Source organism: Colius striatus, chromosome 22 (genome assembly GCF_028858725.1).
Source record: "Colius striatus isolate bColStr4 chromosome 22, bColStr4.1.hap1, whole genome shotgun sequence".
Classification (NCBI taxonomy): domain Eukaryota; kingdom Metazoa; phylum Chordata; class Aves; order Coliiformes; family Coliidae; genus Colius; species Colius striatus.
Window position 1 is genome coordinate 2,873,540 of NC_084780.1, and position 22,133 is coordinate 2,895,672.

The 22,133-nt window shown below is 55.6% G+C and overlaps 1 protein-coding gene across 8 annotated transcripts in view; it reads right to left on the minus strand.

Moving 5' to 3' along the window:
• The window catches only part of ANKS1A (ankyrin repeat and sterile alpha motif domain containing 1A), a 129,356-nt gene that overhangs the window by 15,777 nt on the left and 91,446 nt on the right, over positions 1–22,133 (minus strand). For all 8 annotated transcript variants that reach the window (XR_009820256.1, XM_062013300.1, XM_062013301.1 and 5 more), the window contains 2 exons: positions 2,229–2,327; positions 740–892 (listed from right to left, as the gene is read on the minus strand). Coding sequence is in view for 7 of the 8 variants with exons in the window: in XM_062013300.1 (XP_061869284.1) it covers positions 740–892; positions 2,229–2,327 (252 nt within the window). In the remaining variant the exon portion in view is untranslated. The remainder of the gene's footprint in view (positions 1–739; positions 893–2,228; positions 2,328–22,133) is intronic.

The following is a 22,133-nucleotide window of genomic DNA, read 5'->3' on the forward strand; positions in this document are numbered from 1 at the left end:
CAGCACCAAAGGACTTTCTCCTCCTGTGCCAGTGGCACTGTTTGTGTTCCAGCTGATGCCCATCAGCCCTTGTCCTGTCACTGGCTACAAGAGAAGCAAGTGCTGCCCCAACCTCCTGACACCCACCATTTGTATACATTGCATTTATGTGCACAGAGGGTCAGACTGGGGATGGAGGAGAGGAAGAGGGACCATGGAAACGTTGGGGTTAAATAGATCATGGAATCACAGCATGGGGGGGCTGGAAGGGACCTTTAGAGCTCATGCAGCCCAACCCCTGCAGAAGCAGCTCCCACCTAGACCAGGTCACACAGGAACGTGTCCAGGTGGGTTTGAAGAGCTCCAAGGAAGGAGCCTCCACACCCTCCCTGGGCAGCCTGGGCCAGGGCTCCCTCACTCCAGCACTGACACAGTTTTGCCTTATGCTTCAATGGAACTGTTTGTGTTCCAGCTTCATCCCATCACCCCTTGTGCTGTCACTGGATACAACACAAACAAGTGCTGCCCCAACCTCCTGACACCCACCAGTGAGATGTTTGTAACTATTGCTGAGCTCCCCCCTTAGTCTCTTCTCCAGGCTGAGCAGCCCCAGGTCCCACAGCCTTTCCTCACAAGGAAGATGCTCCATCCCCTCAGCATCTTGGTGGCACAGAGCAAAGCTTCCCCTCTGCTCCCACCCAGCAGCTCCCACCCAGCCACAGCCCCAGAGGGAGGGTGGGCAGGGAAAGGCAATACTCACATTGACTATTTCCAGCTCCCAGAGGTTTTTCACAGTGTCAATCGAGCTGTAGCCACTCGAGAGGAAGGACTGAATGTAATCCTGCAGCCCCAAGGAGTCAAGCCATGCAGGGACTGAGGGCTGGCTGTTCCCATCACAGCCCAGGGGCTTCAACTGCAAGAGCACAAGGAAGGGGTTAAAAGCCCCAGGGGGCTGGGAGCCCAAGCTGTGTGTCAATCAATCCATTCAAATCACTTTAAGCATCAACTGAAATCAGTTTGAAGGCCACTGCTCTGCTGGCAGCTTTAGAGCAAAGCCACTGCTGTAGAAACAGGGTCTTGATCTTGGGATGAAGACCAGCAGCTGGGACAGACACTCCCTGCCCAGCATGGAGTCAGCCCATCCTCACAGCCTGGCAGCCCAACCTCCTCCTCCCCCCAGCTATTCCCAGTCCCCTTCCCACAGCCCCTGTGGCCCCTGTGCTGGTCACAGGGACATGGCTGGAGTCACAGGGACATGGCTGGAGTCACAGGGACATGGCTGGAGTCACAGGGGCTGGCTTTGGTTCCTCCTCTGTGTTGGTACCTGTGCTGGGACAGCCCTTCCCCTGTGCCCAGCTGGGACATCCCTGTGCCTGTGCCCAGCTGGGACATCCCTGTGCCTGTGCCCAGCTGAAACATCCTTGTGCCTGTGCCCAGCTGAGACATCCCTTCCCATGTGCCCAGCTGGGATATCCCTTCCCCTGTGCCCAACTGGGACAGCCCTACTCCTGTGCCCAGTTGAGACAGCCCTGCTCCTGAGCCCAGCTGGGACATCCCTTCCCATGTGCCCAGCTGGGACATCCCTGTCCCTGAGCCCAGTTGGGACATCCCTGTCCCTGAGCCCAGCTGTGACATCCCTTCTTCTGTGCCCAGCTGGGACATCCCTGCTCCTGTGCCCAACTGGGACATCCCTGTCCCTGAGCCCAGCTGGGACATCCCTTCTTCTGTGCCCAGCTGGGACATCCCTGCTCCTGTGCCCAACTGGGACATCCCTGTCCCTGAGCCCAGCTGGGACATCCCTGTCCCTGTGCCCAGCTGGGACATCCCTGTCCCTGTGCCCAGCTGGAACAGCCCTGCTCCTGAGCCCAGCTGGGACATCCCTGTGCCTGAGCCCAGCTGGAACAGCCCTGCTCCTGAGCCCAGCTGGGACATCCCTGTGCCTGAGCCCAGCTGGGACATCCCTGCTCCTGTGCCCAGCTGGGACATCCCTGTGCCTGTGCCCAGCTGGGACATCCCTGCTCCTGTGCCCAGCTGGGACATCCCTGTGCCTGAGCCCAGCTGGGACATCCCTGCTCCAGTGCCTGAGCCCAGCTGGGACAGCCCTGTCCCTGTGCCCAGCTGGGACATCCCTGTGCCTGAGCCCAACTGGGACAGCCCTGTGCCTGTGCCTAGCTGGGACAGCCCTGCTCCTGTGCCCAGCTGGGACAGCCCTGTGCCTGAGCCCAGCAGGGCTGAGGGTGGGAGCTGACCTTGGGCAGGGAGCGAGCCGCCTGCAGCAGCTTGCGCCGGTGCTGCGGGTCCCCGATGCCGATGTCCCGCAGGTCCTGGTCTTCCATGACATTGCAGCCCTGCAGGGACAGGAAGGTGCTGTGAGCAGAGGGCAACAGGGTACTTCATGCATGGGTGCAGAGATCAGGCAGTGCAGCAGCTCACCTCCCCTCCAGGCATGGCCCTGCAGCAGCAGCAGCAGGAGGAGGAGGAGGAGGAGGAGGAAGGCTCCCAGGGATGGTGGCTCTGCCCCACAGACAGATCTTGGGCACCAAGAGGGTTGGTGTGAGCTGGGCTGTGGCATGCAGAGCATCAGTGGGGCAGAGCCATTCCCTGCCCCCTGCAGCCTGCTCTGCAGCAGCCTCTTCCAGCCATTGCCCTCAGGCCATTGCTTACAGCACCCTTCCCTTCCATGCACAGATGCTCTCATCCCTGTGAAACAAGGCCCAGGGAACCCCCAGCCCCTCTCCATGCTTGGTGCCTGCTCAGCCTCCCTCCTTGGCCACAGACAAACGTGGATTTCTTTCTGTGAGAGCAGCTAACCTGGCAAAGGGCAGGTTCATCCTGCATGCCCTGGCCAGGGAGGCAGCCCAGCCTGCTCCAGCTGAGATGCTCTGAGATGCTCTGGCCACCACACACTGCTCTGTTAAAGCCCATTTGCTGCTCCCCTTCCCCCTGCACAGCAAGAGCAGACACATGCAGAGCACACTGACATCCCCCCTCTTCAGAGCCTCCATCACCAGAGCTTCCCTGCCCCTCATACCTGGGCAGAGCTCAGTGGGAAGCCTGGGCACGTCTCCCCACGGCTGGAAGCACAACGCTGCTGTGTGACTGAGGGCTTCAGCTCCAGCCTGGACCCCTCCTTCCCCTGGACCTGCCTCCCTCTGCTCTCAGGAGAGTCCCAGCTGAAGGGCTGAGCTGACAGCACTTTGCTGTTCCACATTTTGGTTTCAGAGGAGCAACCTAATTAAAGCAGCAGTGGGGCACTGGGCTGTGGGAGGAGTGGCCACGGCTCTGGGGGCGAGGGCAGGATGGCCAAGCATCCTCTTTAAAGGGCAGCAAATGGTTTCTGTTCCTCCCCACCCTGCACTTGCTGTAGCATTTCAACAGGCACCTTTGCCTGAGTGCCACCTGCTTTAAACACAACAGCCCAAGGTGTGAGCAGAGAGCTGCTGGGAGTGAGCAGCTGCCCCAGCACATTCCTGCAAGGGCAGAGCAGGGGGAGCAGCCCTTCCCACTGCCCTGCCAGGCTCAGATGCTCCTGGACAGGGCAGAGCTGGCCTTTGGCAATGGCTTTCTGGGAGCAGTTTCCTGCAGCCACACTCTGGCCCTGGGCAATGCCTCACCCCCCTGGCTCGCTGGGTCTGTGGCTGGGTTGCCACAGCAGTGAGCCTGGGCAGCATCCCCCCTGCTGCCATGGCCTGCTGCCAGAGCTGCCAGCTGGGATGCCACACAGCTCCCCAGAGCTGCTCCTGCCCTCAGCTGCAGAGAAACAGGAGAATCAGTGCTCTAGATAAGAGATGCCTGAGTCACTGGGAGAGCCAGACTGCAGAGAATCAGTGATTTAGCAAATGAGAGTGGCAAGTGAAGGCAGTGGGTGCTGGGAAGCTGAGCCCTGCTGACTCTGTGTCAGCAGCCCCAGCACTGAGGTGGAGGTTCCTCTGCCTCCATCTCCCACAGCACACAGAGCTGCTCAGTGCTCTCAGCCCCTGGCACATCAGGAGGGGACCAAGACCCCAGCCTGGGGTCAGCCAGTCACAGTGTGGGAGAATTGCACAGAGTCCCAGCATGGAGGGGCTGGAAGGGCCCTGCAGAGCTCATCCAGCCCCTGCTACAGCAGGTTCCCCTGGCTCAGGGGGCACAGGAACGTGTCCAGGTGGGGTTGGAAACCTCCTGAGAAGGAGCCTCCACACCCTCCCTGGGCAGCCTGGGCCAGGGCTCCCTCAGCTCAGCACCAAAGGACTTTCTCCTCCTGTGCCAGTGGTTTGTGTCCCAGCTTCATCCCATCAGCCCTTGTCCTGGCACTGTGCCCTTCTTGGACTGCACCCCACAACTGCACCCCTGGGAACCCCCTGAGTGGTAAATGCTATGCACAAAGCTCTGTGCAAGGATGTAACTGTCACACACACAATGTTCTGTGCAACCCTCCACAGGGACAGGGATCATTCCCCTGCTTATCCTCAGCAGCATCCCACCAAAAAGCAGTGGAAACATCTCTCTGCTTTCCTGATGACAAACTTGAAGGCAAAGAGCCACATTGAATGAGCATTCCTGGAACAGGGAGCTTGTGTGCTCAGCTCAGGGGAAGAGGGAAAGGATGGAATGCAGCTGAAGTCCCCTGACATGCACCTCACCTGGCACAAGTGTTCTGGCAGGCTGCTTGGCAGGCAGCAGATGTGAGAGGAATTTCTCTTCAAGAGGAAGATGGCTTTTAAAGGGCTTTTTAAAATGGACAGAAGAGGGCTGGAGCAAGTGATTGGATTTTTCCTGTCAGCCAGGAGAGCAAAGCACAAGTGCCCTGCCTGGGGGAGGCAAAGGGACACACAGGAGGGGACTGACTCACTGAACCTGTGCAGGAGGTTAACATCACACCTCAGGTACCTGAAACCTGCAGCTCCCAACAGCTCAGCCCTCTCTGCTCCCCCAGCCTGTCCCTCCTGCTGCTCTGCTGCTGGATCCCTCAGCAAAGAGCTGGGTGCCAGAGCTGCAGCGGGCACGAGGAGGCTGCTGGCATGGGCACAGCCCTCAGCAAACCTCCCCAGAGCAGCCAGGGCAGTGAGAAGGCTTCACAGCCCTCAGCAAACCTCCCCAGGGCAGCCAGGGCAGTGAGAAGGCTTCACAGCCCTCAGCAAACCTCCCCAGGGCAGCCAGGGCAGTGAGAAGGCTCCACAGCCCTCAGCAAACCTCCCCAGGGCAGCCAGAGCAGTGAGAAGGCTCCACAGCCCTCAGCAAACCTCCCCAGAGCAGCCAGAGCAGTGAGAAGGCTCCACAGCCCTCAGCAAACCTCCCCAGGGCAGCCAGGACAGCCAGAAGGCTTCACAGCCCTCAGCAAACCTCCCCAGGGCAGCCAGGGCAGTGAGAAGGCTTCACAGCCCTCAGCAAACCTCCCCAGAGCAGCCAGGGCAGTGCAAAGGCTTCACAGCCCTCAGCAAACCTCCCCAGAGCAGCCAGGGCAGTGCAAAGGCTTCACAGCCCTCAGCAAACCTCCCCAGAGCAGCCAGGGCAGTGAGAAGGCTTCACAGCCCTCAGCAAACCTCCCCAGAGCAGCCAGGGCAGTGAGAAGGCTTCACAGCCCTCAGCAAACCTCCCCAGAGCAGCCAGGGCAGTGAGAAGGCTTCACAGCCCTCAGCAAACCTCCCCAGAGCAGCCAGGGCAGTGAGAAGGCTTCACAGCCCTCAGCAAACCTCCCCAGAGCAGCCAGGGCAGTGAGAAGGCTTCACAGCCCTCAGCAAACCTCCCCAGAGCAGCCAGGGCAGTGCAAAGGCTTCACAGCCCTCAGCAAACCTCCCCAGAGCAGCCAGGGCAGTGAGAAGGCTTCACAGCCCTCAGCAAACCTCCCCAGAGCAGCCAGGGCAGTGAGAAGGCTTCACAGCCCTCAGCAAACCTCCCCAGAGCAGCCAGGGCAGTGAGAAGGCTTCACAGCCCTCAGCAAACCTCCCCAGAGCAGCCAGGGCAGTGAGAAGGCTTCACAGCCCTCAGCAAACCTCCCCAGAGCAGCCAGGGCAGTGAGAAGGCTTCACAGCCCTCAGCAAACCTCCCCAGAGCAGCCAGGGCAGTGAGAAGGCTTCACAGCCCTCAGCAAACCTCCCCAGAGCAGCCAGGGCAGTGCAAAGGCTTCACAGCCCTCAGCAAACCTCCCCAGAGCAGCCAGGGCAGTGAGAAGGCTTCACAGCCCTCAGCAAACCTCCCCAGAGCAGCCAGGGCAGCCAGAAGGCTTCACAGCCCTCAGCAAACCTCCCCAGAGCAGCCAAGTGTGCTGTGACAGTGGCCACGTGCCTTTCTCACATCTAAAAGCCACCCAGGCTTGCTGATCCTGTTCACATTGCCCAGGGCTGAGCCTCTCTGGTGCTCAGCCACTCCAGCACAGCACTGCCTGGCTCACCTGGGAGCAGCCAGGGTGCCTGTTTTAGTGTGACAGGGGCAGTGGCAGCCCCAAGGCAAAGGCAATAGGTGCTCTCCCACTTTTGGCATCTCAGGTTCAAGGGCAACTGGGTACAAGGCAGTTAAATGCTGTGAAGCCTCCAGCTTCCTGCAGCACTCCTGATTTGTATGTGTCACATCCAATCCCCTCAGTGCCAGTCCTTACTCTCAGGGTACTTAACAAGGAGAGACAAAGCATCACAGCACTGAATTAATCATCCCAGGCCATTGTGCAGCAGCCTCCTTCAAACCCACCCAGGTTTCATCTCCTGGGAGGAAAAACATCATCTGCCACTAAAACAGCTCATGAAATGCAAACACACTGGACAGCTTTTAACCTCTGCCAACCCAGCAGATGAGCTGCTTCAACTGCACTGTAACCCTGCTGGCATTTTACACCCAGCTCAGACAGAAGCCCTGGGGCATAGATGCTCTGCCAGGACCCAGCTCTGAGCCACATCCAGCACAGCAGCTGCTGCAGGGCTGGGCAGTGCCCTGCTCTCTGCTCAGGCTCCTGCTCCTCTCTGCCCAACCAGCAGCTCAGGACTTCACACTAACCCCCTTCAGCAGGAGGGTTCCCAGCCTGGGACTCTGCTGTTGCTTTCCTCTTCCTCTGCCTTTCCTGACAGCTCCCACTCGCTTCTCAGCACCAGCCCCATCCCCTCCTGCCCTCCACATCACTTTCTGCCTGGGCTGCTGGGCACTGGGCTGCTGAAGGGGCTTCATCCAGTCCCTGGAGCAGGCAGGAGCCAGTTCTGAGCTGTGCTGAGGAGATGGCCACAGGCACCTCCACACCCAGCAGAGGAAACGAGGCATTCATTCATCACCAAGATAAAACAAAGCATCACAAAGCCCTGCTCAAAGGAGAGATTGTCTTGACAGAGGGCTGGAAAGATTCAGGCAAACTGCTGTGAGGATCTGTGAGGGCTGCTGGTGGTGGGAGCTGGGTTCTGGTTTTTAAACAGCATCCTCCTGACAGGGGTTTGGTTGCTCAGGTTTGGGGTTCTTCCCTTGCTGAGGGTTGTTTGTGTGTGTGTGTTTGGGTTCTTTTTATAAACAAAGGTCCCCCCTTGGTGCTGACACAGGCTGGGAACTGGGTCAAAAGCTGCTGACTCCCAAGGAGCTGGAGGAAGGCTGCAGGGCAGCCCTGGCAGCCAGCCCCAGCCCCTCAGTCAGCCCCTCACCGTGGCCTCTGGGGATGGATCTGGCAACAGCTCGAGGTGGGGGAGAGGAAAGCTCCCAGGGACCTGCTGTGCTGTTAGCTGGGGCACCAGCATCCCCCAGCAGCAGCCCCAGAAATGTCCACTAGAATCAAACAGCCTTTCCAAAGATGTATTTCAGACTTCACTGGTTGCCACAAGGGCTTTTTCCCTTGCACAGCTCTCCTGGCTGCTCCTAGGCCAGGGCTCCCACTCCCATCCATGCTGGGGGAACAGGGGACATGAGAAAGCTCCTTCCATCCCAACACCTCCCTGTTCTCACTCCCCATGGAACTGGCTCCCAGCATCTCCTGCACTCTCCTCACTCCCCATGGAACTGGCTCCCAGCATCTCCTGCACTGCAGGTGCCTTGGTGGTGGTTTGTCCCTGAGCACACCCCTGTGTTAATGCAGGGCCATGCACACACCTTGCCAGAAACACCTTCAGTGATGTTCTACTCCCAGAAGAGCTGAATGATCCCTAAACCAAACTCACCAGGAAGAAGAGGCTGAAATGCTTTTGTGCAGTGGCCACAGAAGCATCGTTTCCCCTCCTGAGCCTCAGCTGCCCACACGTGTGGGTGAGGAAGGGCTTGCTCCTCCAGTGCAAGTGCATCTACACTGGGCATCACCCACATGATCACTGTGCTCCCACTGGCAATCCAAAGAGCCTCAACCATCAGCCCAGTCACAGACATTTGGAACTGGGCAAGGTGAATCCCACTCCCCAGGTCCAAACTGGCAGAGTGGCTGCCAGACAGTCCAGAGGGATGTTCATCCCCCATCTTGGCCTTCAGCTCCCTCAGAGCTGAACAGAGTCCCTTCATGGAAAGCCTCAAACACACACAGCTGTGAGGGGCACCTCTGGACCCCATCTCTGCCCTCAGCATCACCCAGAAGGAGGGCAGAGACCTGCCAGTGAGCCTGGGCTGCCCCAGAGGCTGCTGCTGCCACAGCCCCCCCGTGGAAACACCAGCTTTAGGGACAGGGGGTGCTTTAGTCATGCTTCACACCTTGCACTGTAATTAAACAGCCTGTGAGGCTCCAGGTTTCTCATTAAAAGGGAAAAAACAAGCCCAGTCAGAGGTTCCATCCCCTCCTGCTAGTGAGGTGACCCCAAAGGCAAGGATGGGAGCTGCTGGCCTCTGCTCCTCCAGCCGGCTGCTCTGCAGGGATTTAACTACCCAATCTTCAGATGCTGCTTCCAGCACAGAGCCTGGCTTCAGTCCATTCTCTCCTTCCAGCTAACCAAGGGCCTGAGGCAAATCAAGTCTGCTACAGGACACACAGCCCTGCCCAACCAGCCCAGGCACTTAATGAATCCCAACTGGCTCAGTGAGCTCGTGCTGCCTGGTGCTGAGCCTGGGATTAAAGGCAGGCGACCGACTGCAGGGCAGACTGAGCCCAGAATGTGTTTGCTATTAAAAGCAACAGATGCAAAACCCAAACACAGCTTTTCCAGACTACAAAGGCTTCTGCAAACATCTACAGCAGAGTGCCTTCAGCTGCATGAGCCAAAGCATCCATTTCTTCTCAGATTAATGCACACAAAGCTCTTTTTCCTTCCTCCCCTCCACACATTCAAGACAATTTGCATCTTGTCAAGGGTTTTGCTGCCACTGCTTATTGCTTTACATTTGATAACCCAAAGCCTGGATGTGGGAGATGGAGACTCATCACACACCCAACCATGAGCAGGGGTGATACACAGCAAGTCCTGAGAACAGAGGTTGCAGCTTCCTCAGCCTCAGCACCACTTAGTCACAGCATGGGGGGGGTTGGAAGGGACCTGCAGGGCTCATCCAGCCCAACCCCCTGCCCAAGCAGCTCCCACCTACATCAGGTCACACAGGAACGTGTCCAGGAGGGTTTTGAAGCCCTCCAAGGAAGGAGCCTCCACACCCTCCCTGGGCAGCCTGGGCCAGGGCTCCCTCACCCTCATTTCTCCATCAAGGACCTTCACTTTGACCATCTTGGTACAGGCCAACTGCAGCTTTCAGGAGCTTAATGCAAGCAGCTGCCTCAGGGTTTGCAGTCTGGAAGAAAGCAGCTCAATTACCTTCAGCAAGGGATTTGGTGAGGCTCATGAGGCTCTGCCTGAGCTCCTGGATGCTCCTGCTGAGCAGGCAGGGTGTCTCAGCCTCAGGCAGCATCCCAAGGACCAGGCAAGGCAGTGAAATTCAGGAAGATGAGCTGTACCAACAGGGTGTTCAGGAGCTGACAAAGCCACCAGAGCCAGCAAAGAGCTCCCTGTCCCCAAATCTGTTGGTAGGTAGTGATGAAACACTTTCCTACCCTGCAGAGTTTGGAGGCTGCACATTTGGCCTCATCCAGCCCCTCTGCACTCTGTGTGCAGACCCCACTGTGCAGGGGGTCTCTGCACAAGCCCCACTCCCCCTGCAGAGCCTGGCCTGCCTTGGCCCCCTGACTGCACAAAGGGCCAAAAACCTCACTAGCATGTCTTATTCAAGAGGACAGCAGCAGCTAATGCCTCACTGATGGATTTATTTATAAGTTTGTCTTAGAAACAAGTTTGTTTTGTGCCCATGCACCTGCATGACTTGCACCTGGGGGCTTTTCACCCAGGACCTTGGTGATTGCACAGAGCATCACCCCCTCCTACAGACCTAAGTCCCAAAATAGAGCCTTGATTACAGGCAATTCTGAGTATCTGCAGCTCCATCAGCCACCCCTGGCTGCTCAGCCCCTCCAGCAAACCTGCACTCCTGGCTCATTTATCTCAGAGCAGGCTGCTGACCCCCAACCTGGGACCTGCACAGCCCAGCTACAGAGGCAGGGCACAAGCACTTGGCCTCACAAATAGGTATTTGTAATTGGCCTCATCAACCACCTGGGTGAGGGCACAGAGGGACCCTCAGTGAGTTCCCTGCTGGCACCAAACTGGGAGCACTGGCTGATTGCCCAGAGGCTGAGCTGCCAGTCAGTGAGAGCTGGACAGGCTGAGAGTTGGGCACAGAGGAACCTGCTGAGGTTCAACAAGGGCAAGGGCAGAGTCCTGCAGCTGGGGAGGAACAACCCCCTGCACCAGCACAGGCTGGGGGTGACCTGCTGGAGAGCAGCTCCAGGAGAGAGACCTGGCAGTGCTGGTGAGAATAAACTGCCCATGAGCAGCAACGTGGCCTCGTGGGCAAGGCCAATGGCAGCCTGGGGGCAGCAAGAGAGTGTGGGCACAGGGCCAGGGAGGTTGTGCTGCCCCTCTGCTCTGCCATAGCTGCTGAGGCCTCATCTGGAGTCCTGGGGCCAGTTCTGGGCTCCCCAGCTGCAGAGGGACAGGGAACTGCTGGAGAGAGGCCAGTGCAGGGCCAGCAAGATGCTGAGGGGATGGAGCATCTTCCTTGTGAGGAAAGGCTGTGGGACCTGGGGCTGTTCAGCCTGGAGAAGAGACTGAGAGGGGAGCTCAGCAATAGTTAAAAGTATCTAAATGGTGGGTGTCAGGAGGTTGGGGCAGCACTTGTTTGTGTTGTAGCCAGTGCCAGGACAAGGGGTGATGGGATGAAGCTGCAACACAAACAGTTCCCCTGGCACAGGAGGAGCAAGTCCTTTGGTGCTGAGCTGAGGGAGCCCTGGCCCAGGCTGCCCAGGGAGGGTGTGGAAGCTCCTTCCTTGGAGGGCTTCAAGACCCCCCTGGACACGTTGCTGTGTGACCTGATGTAGGTGGGAGCTGCTTGGGTAGGGGGTTGGGCTGGATGAGCTCTGCAGGTCCCTCCAACCCCCCCACGCTGTGACTCTGTGGCTCTATGCTCCATGCCCTTCCCTATGGCATCTGCACTTGGAGACAGTTCAGGGCCAAGGAGGGGCAAAGCCTTATTTGTTCAGTGAAGGGCTCTTCACAGAGCTCTGGGTGGCTCCTACACAAAACCCCACAATAAATCCTAGATGAGCACACAGAGCCTTCATTCTGTTCCTTTCCCTCCCCTGGCAGTGTGACAGTGGCACAGAGGGGACTGGCTGTGGTTGTTGGGTTCAGGCAGGTTTTGTTTTGAGAGAGAGAGGAAGGAAAAAAAAAGATTAATTGCTACTTTAATGTCTTTTTAAATGTTTATTGGGCCCAGAGCTACTAATGAATCCCATGGAAGCATCCTCTGAGTTGCCAGTTCTGGGCTTTGCTCCTCTAAAGCCACCCCAAAGCCGCTGCTCTCCGTGAAGCCCCTTTCCACGCTCTGTCACGGTTCTCAGAGCCCAGGCTGCTGCATGTCTCCCCTCACACCATTCCCTCCCAGAGCAACCCCCAAACCACAGCCCCATGGGCAAAGCACAGGCCTTGAGAACCACCCAAGTAGTGCCTGAAACCCTGTTCTGGTTTAGCAAGGAGCAGCTTTTGGCTTGGTACCAGGGGGAGCGGGTTGCAGTGGTAAAGAGTTTGTGGCCTCTGCCCCGGCTCCTGGGCTCACACCCAGCTCCGGCCTGGCTGGGCCAGTCTGGCACCTCTGTGATCACTATTTAGGGAACAGGAGTTTGAAATGTGAGTCAGGAGGTGTCAGTGATACAAGATGGAGGCGACCACACAGACCCTTCAGCCAGAGGAGGAGGAAGGAAGGAGAAGCACCAGACCAGAGACCCCTCTGCAAGCCGTGGCGAGAATGCAGCTGTGCCCCTGCAGCCTCTGGAGATCCATGGCAGGGCCGAGAGTTCCCAGCAGCTCCGTGTGAGTGAGCCCGGACGGGAGAGGGACTGTGTGGGGAGGGGCCATGGCCCAGGCCGTGCTGGAGAGCCTGCACGCCGCAGAGCAGCCCCACACGAGAGGCAGAGACGAGCTGCAGCCTTTGGAGTCAGTGGGCATCGGAGCAGCCCGTGCAGGGCTGCCATGCGTGTGAGTTACCCCACGGACTCGCAGGGAGGACTGGTGTGGAGTTCACCCGTCCTGAGGAGGGACAAACGGCAGAAGCTATCGGGAACAGACTGACTGAGGCCCCCACTGCCTGCCCCCCCGAACCGTTCAGGGGGGGACAAGGTAAAAGCCCCGGGATCAGGGCTCTGAGCCCGGGAAGAGGGGAGGGGTGGCAAGAAGGTGTTCTTCAAAAGGCTGGTTGGACTCTTCATTGATGTATTGCTCTGGGTTGTTTCATTTTGGTGATGTTTTGGGTTTTTGGGGGTATGTTTTAGTTGATGTTGCATTCAATTAGTCTCTGTTTTCTTCCCCAAACCGAGTGGCCTGGTCTGTTTTGTCCTGAACCTTCAGCAGCAATTAAGCTCTCCCTGCCCTTGAGCAATTCTCAGCCTCTTCAAACCTGGGGCCTGGTCTGTTTTGTCCTGAACCTTCAGCAGCAATTAAGCTCTCCCTGCCCTTGAGCAATTCTCAGCCTCTTCAAACCTGGGGCCTGGTCTGTTTTGTCCTGAACCTTCAGCAGCAATTAAGCCCTCCCTGCCCTTGAGCAATCCTCAGCCTCTTCACTACTCGAGGCTAATCCTGGCCTTTGTTCCCTGATGGGCCTAAACCACGACAAACCCACTGGAGGGCGTCAAAGAAAGATTCATGTCATGGTACGAAGTGATTCCCGCTCAGCTGGTGGCAAAAACCCCTCACACAAGGGCCCAGTCCCACTGTGCTCATCCAGGGCATCACAGGCAGTCTGGGAAGCAAGGAGGAACTGCATTTGCAGCAGGCTGGCAGCAGTGATGGCAGCACACAAGGCCATGCACCGTGGCTGATGTCACTGAAGGGCCTCTCTGAGCAGTGTGCCAGCTCCAAAGGGATCCCCAGATGGGATGAGCAGTGGCTGAAGGGCAGACTGGCAGCAGAGGTAGGGCTCAGGAGTATTCAGCTCCACCTGCAGCACCTCAGCACATAGCCATGGACAAACTGTCACCCAGCACCACTTGCAGGGCAAAGCACAGGCTCTGGGAAGCTTCTGCCTGGATGAACAGAGCTTGGCAACCAAGCAGCTTGGAACTAAGCCCACCAGGCATAATGTACACACACACAGGGCTTACCTGGGTCTATACTGTTCTCCAGTAGCTGCCATCACACTGAGTTTTCATTTCACCAAGTGTGGAATCACAGTCACAGAGCCACCATGGTTGGAAAAGACCTTTAAGATCATTGAGTCCAACCACTGACCTCACACTGCCAGGCTCCTCCCAACTCAGCCACTTCCAGGAGCTCCATATCTGATGGACTGCTTAGAAAAACCTCTTTTAACATCCCAGCCCTTAATCAAAGAGCAATGAGACTCTCTGTGGGATCTCTGGTAGGCCACTGCTCTGAAGACAGCCCATGAGTGGGTGCAAGGCTCTGCTGCAATATGTCAGGTAACTTTTCCTCAGTTGACTGCCACAAAATGACAATTTCTGTATGAAAATAGGAAAAGCTCTGGGGCAAACACATTCTCAGAGCATGCTGAAAGCCTGGCTGCTGCCCAGGGGAGCAGCATCTGTGAGCCAAGCTGGCTACTCACTCAGTGCATCATGCAAAGCAGAGCTACAGTTCACTGAGGACACCAGGAGATGCCCCATGCTCCAGCAGCACAGGTACTGGGGGAAAGATTGTGCAGATGTCAGCCAGCAGCAACCCCATGGGGATCTGCAAGGTGAAGGAGACCTGGCTCTGTGCACATCCCATCCCTCTGCAGCTGGGAGACCCAGCCTGGCAGCACTTCAGCTCTGCTCACACACTGAGCCAGTGCCTCAGCTCTGCACTGTTGTCAACTGTTTGCTTTCAAACACAGAGAGGAGAGGAGAGGAGAGGAGAGGAGAGGAGAGGAGAGGAGAGGAGAGGAGAGGAGAGGAGAGGAGAGGAGAGGAGAGGAGAGGAGAGGAGAGGAGAGGAGAGGAGAGGAGAGACTCTTTCATCACACAGACCAGTGCAGGCTAATCTAACAGGGCACTGGATTACACTTAATCAAACCAATGTCTGTACATTATTTGTGGACACCTCATTCTTCCAATGCCATCTCTTTCCTACCACTTCTCCCCAGTTGCATATAAACCCCCCCCAAGCCCAGCAGCAGAGGAGCCCACAGCCCTACACCAGGAGAACAGCTTTCTGCTTCTGATGCTGTCTCATTGCATCAGCATTAGCTGCTCTCCACACACTCCATGGGAATCCAAGCTTGAGCAACTAAAAACAAAGCCATAAAGAATGGTTTCTGTTCTCTTTTACCTGCTCTTTTGTGAATCAAAGTGTCTTTGGGCTGAACCAAAAGCTCAGTTACTGAACAATGGTGCAATTGCCAGAGCATGTGAGGTTCGCCCTTCTCAGATGTCAGCCTGGAAAGCTGGGCTGGCAGCAAACACTCAGCCCTCCAAGGGAAGGGAAAGGCTTTTTGCAAGCATCTCAGACACATTTATGGGATCTGTGGGATCACAAAATACCACAGTGAGGGTGCAGGTGACAGCATGTCCCCCCCACTCCTGCAGGGGAATTCCACCCTGAACTGCTGCAACTGCTTCTGTCAGTGTCCCCACTCGCCCTGGAGCTGGGAGTCCAGCCTGGCTGTTCCCCCAGCTCAGCCCTGGCCTTCTGCAGGGCACTGAGATGCTCTTGTGCATCTCTCAGTGCAAAACCACATTCCCATGGGCTTCCCAGAAGGAGCATGTGCTGGCAGAGACACAGCAGGACCGAGCTCCAGGAGCTGCACAGTCCCTCTTGGTCCACGTTCTGATGGCATTTTCCCCTACTCTTACAACTCTCTTAAGGTCAATTAAGTGGACTTGCAGTGCATTATCCTGGATGCCCCTGCTCACTCCCTTGCTATGGTTCAGTGATCTGACCTTTTCTCCTCCTCCTCTGGTGAAGGACCAGGCAGTGGGGCTCCTGGATGGCTGCCCACGCCACGGCTGCTCTCCTCTGCCTGGGAGGTAGCAGCCCTGGCTTCTCCTGGGTGGTGGGGCTATTCTTGCTTCATTAGTGCTCTTAACATTTGGCATGCAATTCTGCTTGAGGATTTTCTTCTACTTGCAAAGCTGTATTATTGCTAAGTCAAGGGCAGCAGAGCCAATGCCAGGAACACTCAGCTAGCAGCTTCAATTCAGTTGTGTTTACCCACTGTGCAAATAAACCTTCCCCTTCCAACCAAAGAATTCCAGGGCACTGCAAAGCAGAGGAGACACTGAAGTGCCATCTCCATTTTAGCTTGTTTTTTTAATCCCAGCTGGCTGAACAGGCTGCTCTTCCAATGAAAGCCCCATATTAAAAGCAGAAGCTGAGTGGCACAGCGTGCTTGCCCCAAGCCAGCAGTGCTGCCAGCCAAGGTCACTCAGTGGCAGCACAGAGGGTGAGTGAAAGCTGCTGCTCCCTTGGACTGCAGGAATCCTGCTGGAGGGTAACTGCAAGATAAAGCAGGAAAGCCTTTCCCAGCAACACAACAGAGCTATTGCAGGCAACTTAAAGGGAAGAGAAGAATGTCACCAGACACAGAAGTGTGGCTCAACGTGCAGGTGTCAGCAGATGGAGAGAGAACTGAGTCTGCTGGAACACTAAGCTACCTCACCCCATCTTTTATAGCCCATTCCTTCCCTCAGCCAAGCCAAAAGATTACACACAAGCTGAAATAAACAGACTCCAGTCCCTTCCCAGAAACATGTCCAGTGGCAAATGGGCTTTAATGTCACATTGTCTGATGTTTAGGCAATGCTGCTGGCTCAGGGCAGCCATCTCCATCCTTCCTGAGGCTCATCTCTCATGGACACCACTTACTCTGAACCACTCACAAACCTTCCTGGCTTTGCATTTGCCTGTGGAACTGGAAGGGGTTGGTGAGATGCTCTCATGTGCCACATCCAACACTGCTGGTTTGTTCTGCAGATTTAACAAGCATCATGGAAAGACTGATCACAAAAGTCTGCTGGAACAAAGCAAAGCTTTGGGGAGGCCAGTGCTGGAAATTCAGCCTGTCTGCAGCATCTCATCCCAGCTCCTGGAACACCTACCAGCTGTGTCCAGGCAGGATGGCAGTCATTGCATTTCTGCACTAATACCTGTGATCCCCATCTCCCTGCTGTGGTTGTGTCACCTTGTTCTTCCCCAACAATCAATTCACAAGAAACTGTGCAGCTCCAAAAGTGAGAGCACTCCCAGCAAGGTCTGACACCACCCAGAAGCAACTGGGACTACAAGTGATACTCCATCATCTGGCCTGAATTCCCCTAAAAGAGAAACAGCACTGGCAGGGGCACACACACATGATGAGGGTCAGTCCTGCCTGCAGCCATCCCTCTCTTCCAAACAGACCTGAGCAGCCACAGAAATGTAGAATCATGGGATTGCTACTGCTGGAAAAGACCTTTAAGGTCAGGAGGTTGGGGCAGGACTTGATTCTGTTGTAGCCAGTGCCAGGACAAGGGCTGATGGGCATCAGCTGGGACACAAACAGTGCCACTGGCACAGGAGGAGAAAGTCCTTTGGTGCTGAGGGGAGGGAGCCCTGGCCCAGGCTGCCCAGGGAGGGTGTGGAGGCTCCTTCTCAGGAGGTTTCCAACCCCACCTGGACACGTTCCTGTGCCCCCTGAGCCAGGGGGAGCTGCTGTAGCAGGGGCTGGATGAGCTCTGCAGGGACCTTCCAGCCCCCACCACTCTGTGTACTTTTGGGGTTGTGCTGCCCATGCCATGGCACAGCTGGGGCTGAAGCAGGGAGCTGTGTGTGGGCTCATCCCCTCAGCCCCATGTGGCACAGCAGCACTGTGGAACCTGTCATTAACTCTCCTCTGGCCCAGGCTGCCCAGGGAGGGTGTGGAGGCTCCTGCTCAGGAGGTTTCCAACCCCACCTGGACACGTTCCTGTGCCCCCTGAGCCAGGGGAACCTGCTGGAGCAGAGGCTGGGGCTGGATGAGCTCTGCAGGGCCCTTCCACCCCCACCACCCTGTGACTCTGTGATCATTGAGTCCAACTCCTCACCCCTCACTGCAGGCCCATCATTAAACTGAGCTGTGTTCCTCAGTACTCCCCCTGTGTGTCTTTTGAACATCTCCCTGGGCAGCCTGTGCCAATGCTTAACAACCCTCCCAGTGAAAAAGTCCTTCCTCATGTCCAATCTAAACTGCCCCTGCTCCAACTGAAATCCATCTCCTTGTGTTGTATCACTTGTTACTGAAGAGCCTGACCCCCAGCTCACTGCAGCTCCCTTCAGGCAGTTGTACAGCGTGCTCATGTCTCCTCTCAGCCTCCTCTTCTCTGGGCCAAACATCCCCAGCTCCCTCAGCCACTGTTCATAAGATCTGCCCTCCAGACCTCTCACCAGCTTTGTTGCCCTTCTCTGGATCCTCTCCAGCCCCTCAGTGTCCTTCTTGTAGGGAGGGACCCAGCACTGAACACAGCCCTGGAGCTGCAGCCTCACCAGTGCTGAGTACAAGGGGACAGTCACCTCCTTGGTGCTGCTGGTCACACTATTCCTGATCCAGGCCAGGATGCCCTTGGCCACCTGGGCACGCTGCTGGCAGCTGAAGTGCTGATCTCACAATCCTGTGGGCAAGTGGTTCTGCTGGAGTACAAAGTCTCCAGCTACAGGCAACCTAAAACCTTGTCCCAGATGCAGAGCTGGAATTGCTAAGAGCAGAGAAGCCTCAACATCCACAGCCCACTCCAGCTGTCTACTGAAACACACTTCTGCCTTCCCCTTTGATGGCATAACCTGTAAGACATTCCCAGCTCACATGATGCTTGACACCTCCAGCTCTGCCTCTTCAGCCTAAACCTGTGACTGCTGCCAGTCCCTCAAGTCTCTTCCAGGTGTCAGTGCAGTGTGTTAAGGTGCAGGAGCTGAGCTATTGCCTCCTCCCTGCTCCCCAGCTCTCCTCAGTGCTGCTGGAGCTGCAGCTCCCACAGAGCCATCAGCACGTCCAGGGAGTGCAGCTCAACCCTTCCTAAGCCATCTTCTGGATTGCCAGAAAGCATGGAATCATTAGTCTTGGAAGCAATGCATGTTTCTGCCTTCCAACATTAGCATCTCCTTGAGAAGCCCAATAGAACACTTTGAACACTCCTGACTCTCATTTGTGTAAATGGGGCACAAATTAACAGGAGAAGCAAGTGAAAATACAGGGGAACTGAAGGCAGAACTGGCTACAGGAGCACTAACACCCAGCAGACCAGCTCCTGCACCCCTCAGATTTTGTCTCTCACCAGCTCTGTACCACCCTCTGGGTACAGGGCACATTTGCAACATCTCCTTTTGTCCCTGTGCCAACAAGCCCAGTCCCCACTGCACTCACAGGACCTGCTCTGTCCTCACAGTGCTCTCCCAACCCTGCTTTAAGTGACCATCTACTGCAGGCTGAGCATTCTCCCTAAGTACATGAAACAGCTCTTCTAGGAGGCTGTCCCTGTTCTACAGCTCTGCTGTCACTCCACATCTAACCCCTTGCTCTGTGATGTTTTTCTTCTCTATCCCAAGCACAAGCTTCTTGTTTGCTCTCAAATGGGCACTTGGGCAGCCAAAGGAGCATCCTCAGTGTCCCCAAGCCCTCACAGCAAGGAGCAATGCCATGGGGAATCTTACAGGAGTGTTTCCCTATCCAAATACTCCCAACTCCTTCATTTCTTTTTTGCTACTACAACTTAATTAGCCTCACAGCCCATCTGGCAGTGTGCAGCCCATCACCCTTTGGACCTTGAAATATTTCACATAATGAGGCTCTAATAGGGACTAATCCTTTTGCAGAAACCATTGAACTCCAGGAAAACACCACCACTTAGCCTGAAATACCCTTCTGCAGTGATTGAAAGGGGTGGTTAATAAAGGGGTGGCTTATAAATAAAGGAAAGGAATGGCCAGGAGCCAGGTTCTTGCAGCATCCCCTGCACAGCATCCCCTGCACAGCATCCCCTGCACAGCATCCCCTGCACAGCATCCCCTGCACAGCATCCACTGCACAGCATCCCCTGCACAGCATCCCCTGGGTGCTCCCAAGAATCTCTGTAACTCATCTGAGAACATCAAAACTCAGCACTAAAGCCAAATGAACTACTTGCACCTTGTTTGTACTGTAGCTGAAGGTTTTTACTCCCACAGCATCAGAAGATGAAGAACAGTAACAGCCCAGAGGAAAAGACTCTGAATAATGAAGCTTTCATACCGTGCTGGTTGTGTTATCTGCAAGTTCCCAGGACCCTGGGGGAAAGGATTTGAAGTCAGTGGGTGCCAGAGTCAACTTCCAAGTAGAAGGGGTAAGTAGCAAAGTGGAAACCAGCCAGGGCCTGCAGGAAACCTTTGGTCAACTATTTGACCTTTGAAATTGGAGAGGAATGAGGAAGGAGAGTGTCCCATTCCCTGAACCCAGCAGAAGCTGATTTCCTACACTGGGAGAGGTTACCAGGTGTTGGATGGAGAAGAAAAACATCCAGCCATGAACATGAACAAGCAGCTCCTGCCACATCCAGCATAAACACACACACATGGAACCTTTGCCTCTCATCTCATCAATGACACAACCCTGCATCAGTTTGCAGCTGAGTGTTGCTACTTACTGCAAAGAAGCACAGTCAATAAAATCTCTTGCTTTGAGCTGCCAGCTCCTGCCTCTCTGGGGACAAGGGGAGAGTTAATTTCCCTTGTCATTAAACTCCTGTGCTGAGAGAGGTCCATCATCACACTTGTCAGGCAGGGCCAGCCAGAGTAAAGTCATTTTCATCTGCTAAGTGCAGGAGTGAGAGCAGCTGATACCACAAAGGCCAAGGATTCATCTGTAGAGGATCCCAAGCAGGGATCTGTGGGTTATGATTCACCTGAAGTGTCTTGTACCACCTGCAGAGCATCCCAGAAGTTGCACCAGCCCAGCCAAGCACATGAGGATGCTGAAGCCTTGCACAGAGCTGGATGCACCACAGTAACATCCATCTCCCTAGGGGAGTGTTGGCCCTGTCAAGCTAAGGGGAGACAAGGGGATAAGCTGCTTGCCATGGAGGCCAGAGGCATGGCTGGATGCTGCCACAGCACCCACTGATGAGGGGCTTGGAGATCCCACAACATTCACAAGGATGTTCATCCTGATGGTCAGGAGCATAATGCCACCCAGACAGGCACCTCCTCACCCCTGCATCCATGCCCTATCCAGTCTCCCCTCCTTCCTCCCCCCTCACCACTGTTGGATGGCTGCTGTGTTTCCTGAACCCCTTCAGCCAGCTCACAACACAGCTCTTAAGCACACATTCTCCTAGACACCTCTCTGCACTGCTCCCAGTACCACTCCTCCCCAGGGCATGACAGCAGCCCAAAGGACTTTCCCAAAGCTTTGCATCCATTTTAACAAATGCTTTGTTTGCAGAACCTGGAGCCCACACTCAGAAAGCATTTCTTCAAGCCATGAAGGCAGAACCCTCCTGCAGCAAGATGCTCTGTCTTTGCAGTTCATTGTTCAGCTCTCAGATTCCTACACCACACAGCTTCCAGACAGTTTTGTTATGAAAAGCCCTCAACATCAAGCTTCACAGTGTCTTCACCATCAGGTTTCAGAAGCAACAGTGTGGATGTAATTAGGTACAGCTCATTAACACCCTGCCTGTGTGCTTAGGGTAAGTACACTTCCAACAAGAGGTCTACCACCTCCTCCATCATCCACAACAGACTGCTCAGGGATCTCTTAAAACATCAGTGAATTTCAGTGCCTGCTTCTGGAGTAAATGGGACAGTAAAGCTTTAAGGGGCAGAGGAAATAAAATGTTATGTCCAAATGTCAGTGAAAAAGCTGCAACAGCTGAGTTAAACTGTCAGGATGAACGACCCTGACCCACCACAAGCCTCGTTTCTCCCTTTGTCTCACCTCTCATTCTGTGATTTGCTGTTTCTCTGTGGGTCTGCTTTAAGAACAACGAGGTGTTTCATTTATTCCACACCATATCCTGTGGCAAAGGCTATCCACAGAGCACAAGGCTTTTCTTTCTAAAGCAGAAAGAGATGCAGTAAATCTTGGCACTGATGAGAAGCCCATTGTCTGCTATGGATCTGTTCACCATTGCTTACCCACACAGAAGCTTGGGGACTACAGACATAAAGCAGAATTTGGAACAACTGAGGGATGCAAGAGGTGCTCCAGGACACACATGGTGTGGAGGAAAATGAGCAAAAGCAAAGAATCAAGGTTTTAAGGAAAGAAGCTGTCAGCAGGATTAACAATTCCCTGTCAGTTTTGAGCACACTGATGTGTTTGTGGGCAGATGTTAAACAGAACCATGGAACCCCACAACTTGGTGCTTGGAAAGGACCTCTAGAGATCATCATGGAATGGTTTCAGCTGGGAGAGACCTTTCAGCCCATGGGGTGCAGCCTCTGTCCCAGCCCTATCAGCCACCAGCCCATTGCCCTCAGTGCAGCACCCACCCAGCTCTGAAACCCCCCCAGGGACGGTGACTCCAGCAGCTCCCTGGGCAGCCCCTTCCAATGCCTGACAGCCCTGGCACCAAAGAAATTCCTCCTCACACCCAGCCTCAACCTGCCCTGCTGCAATCCAGCCCAGCTCCCTGCTCAAGCAGGTTCCCCTGGCTCAGGGGGCACAGGAACGTGTCCAGGTGGGGTTGGAAACCTCCTGAGAAGGAGCCTCCACACCCTCCCTGGGCAGCCTGGGCCAGGGCTCCCTCACCTCAGCACCAAAGGACTTTC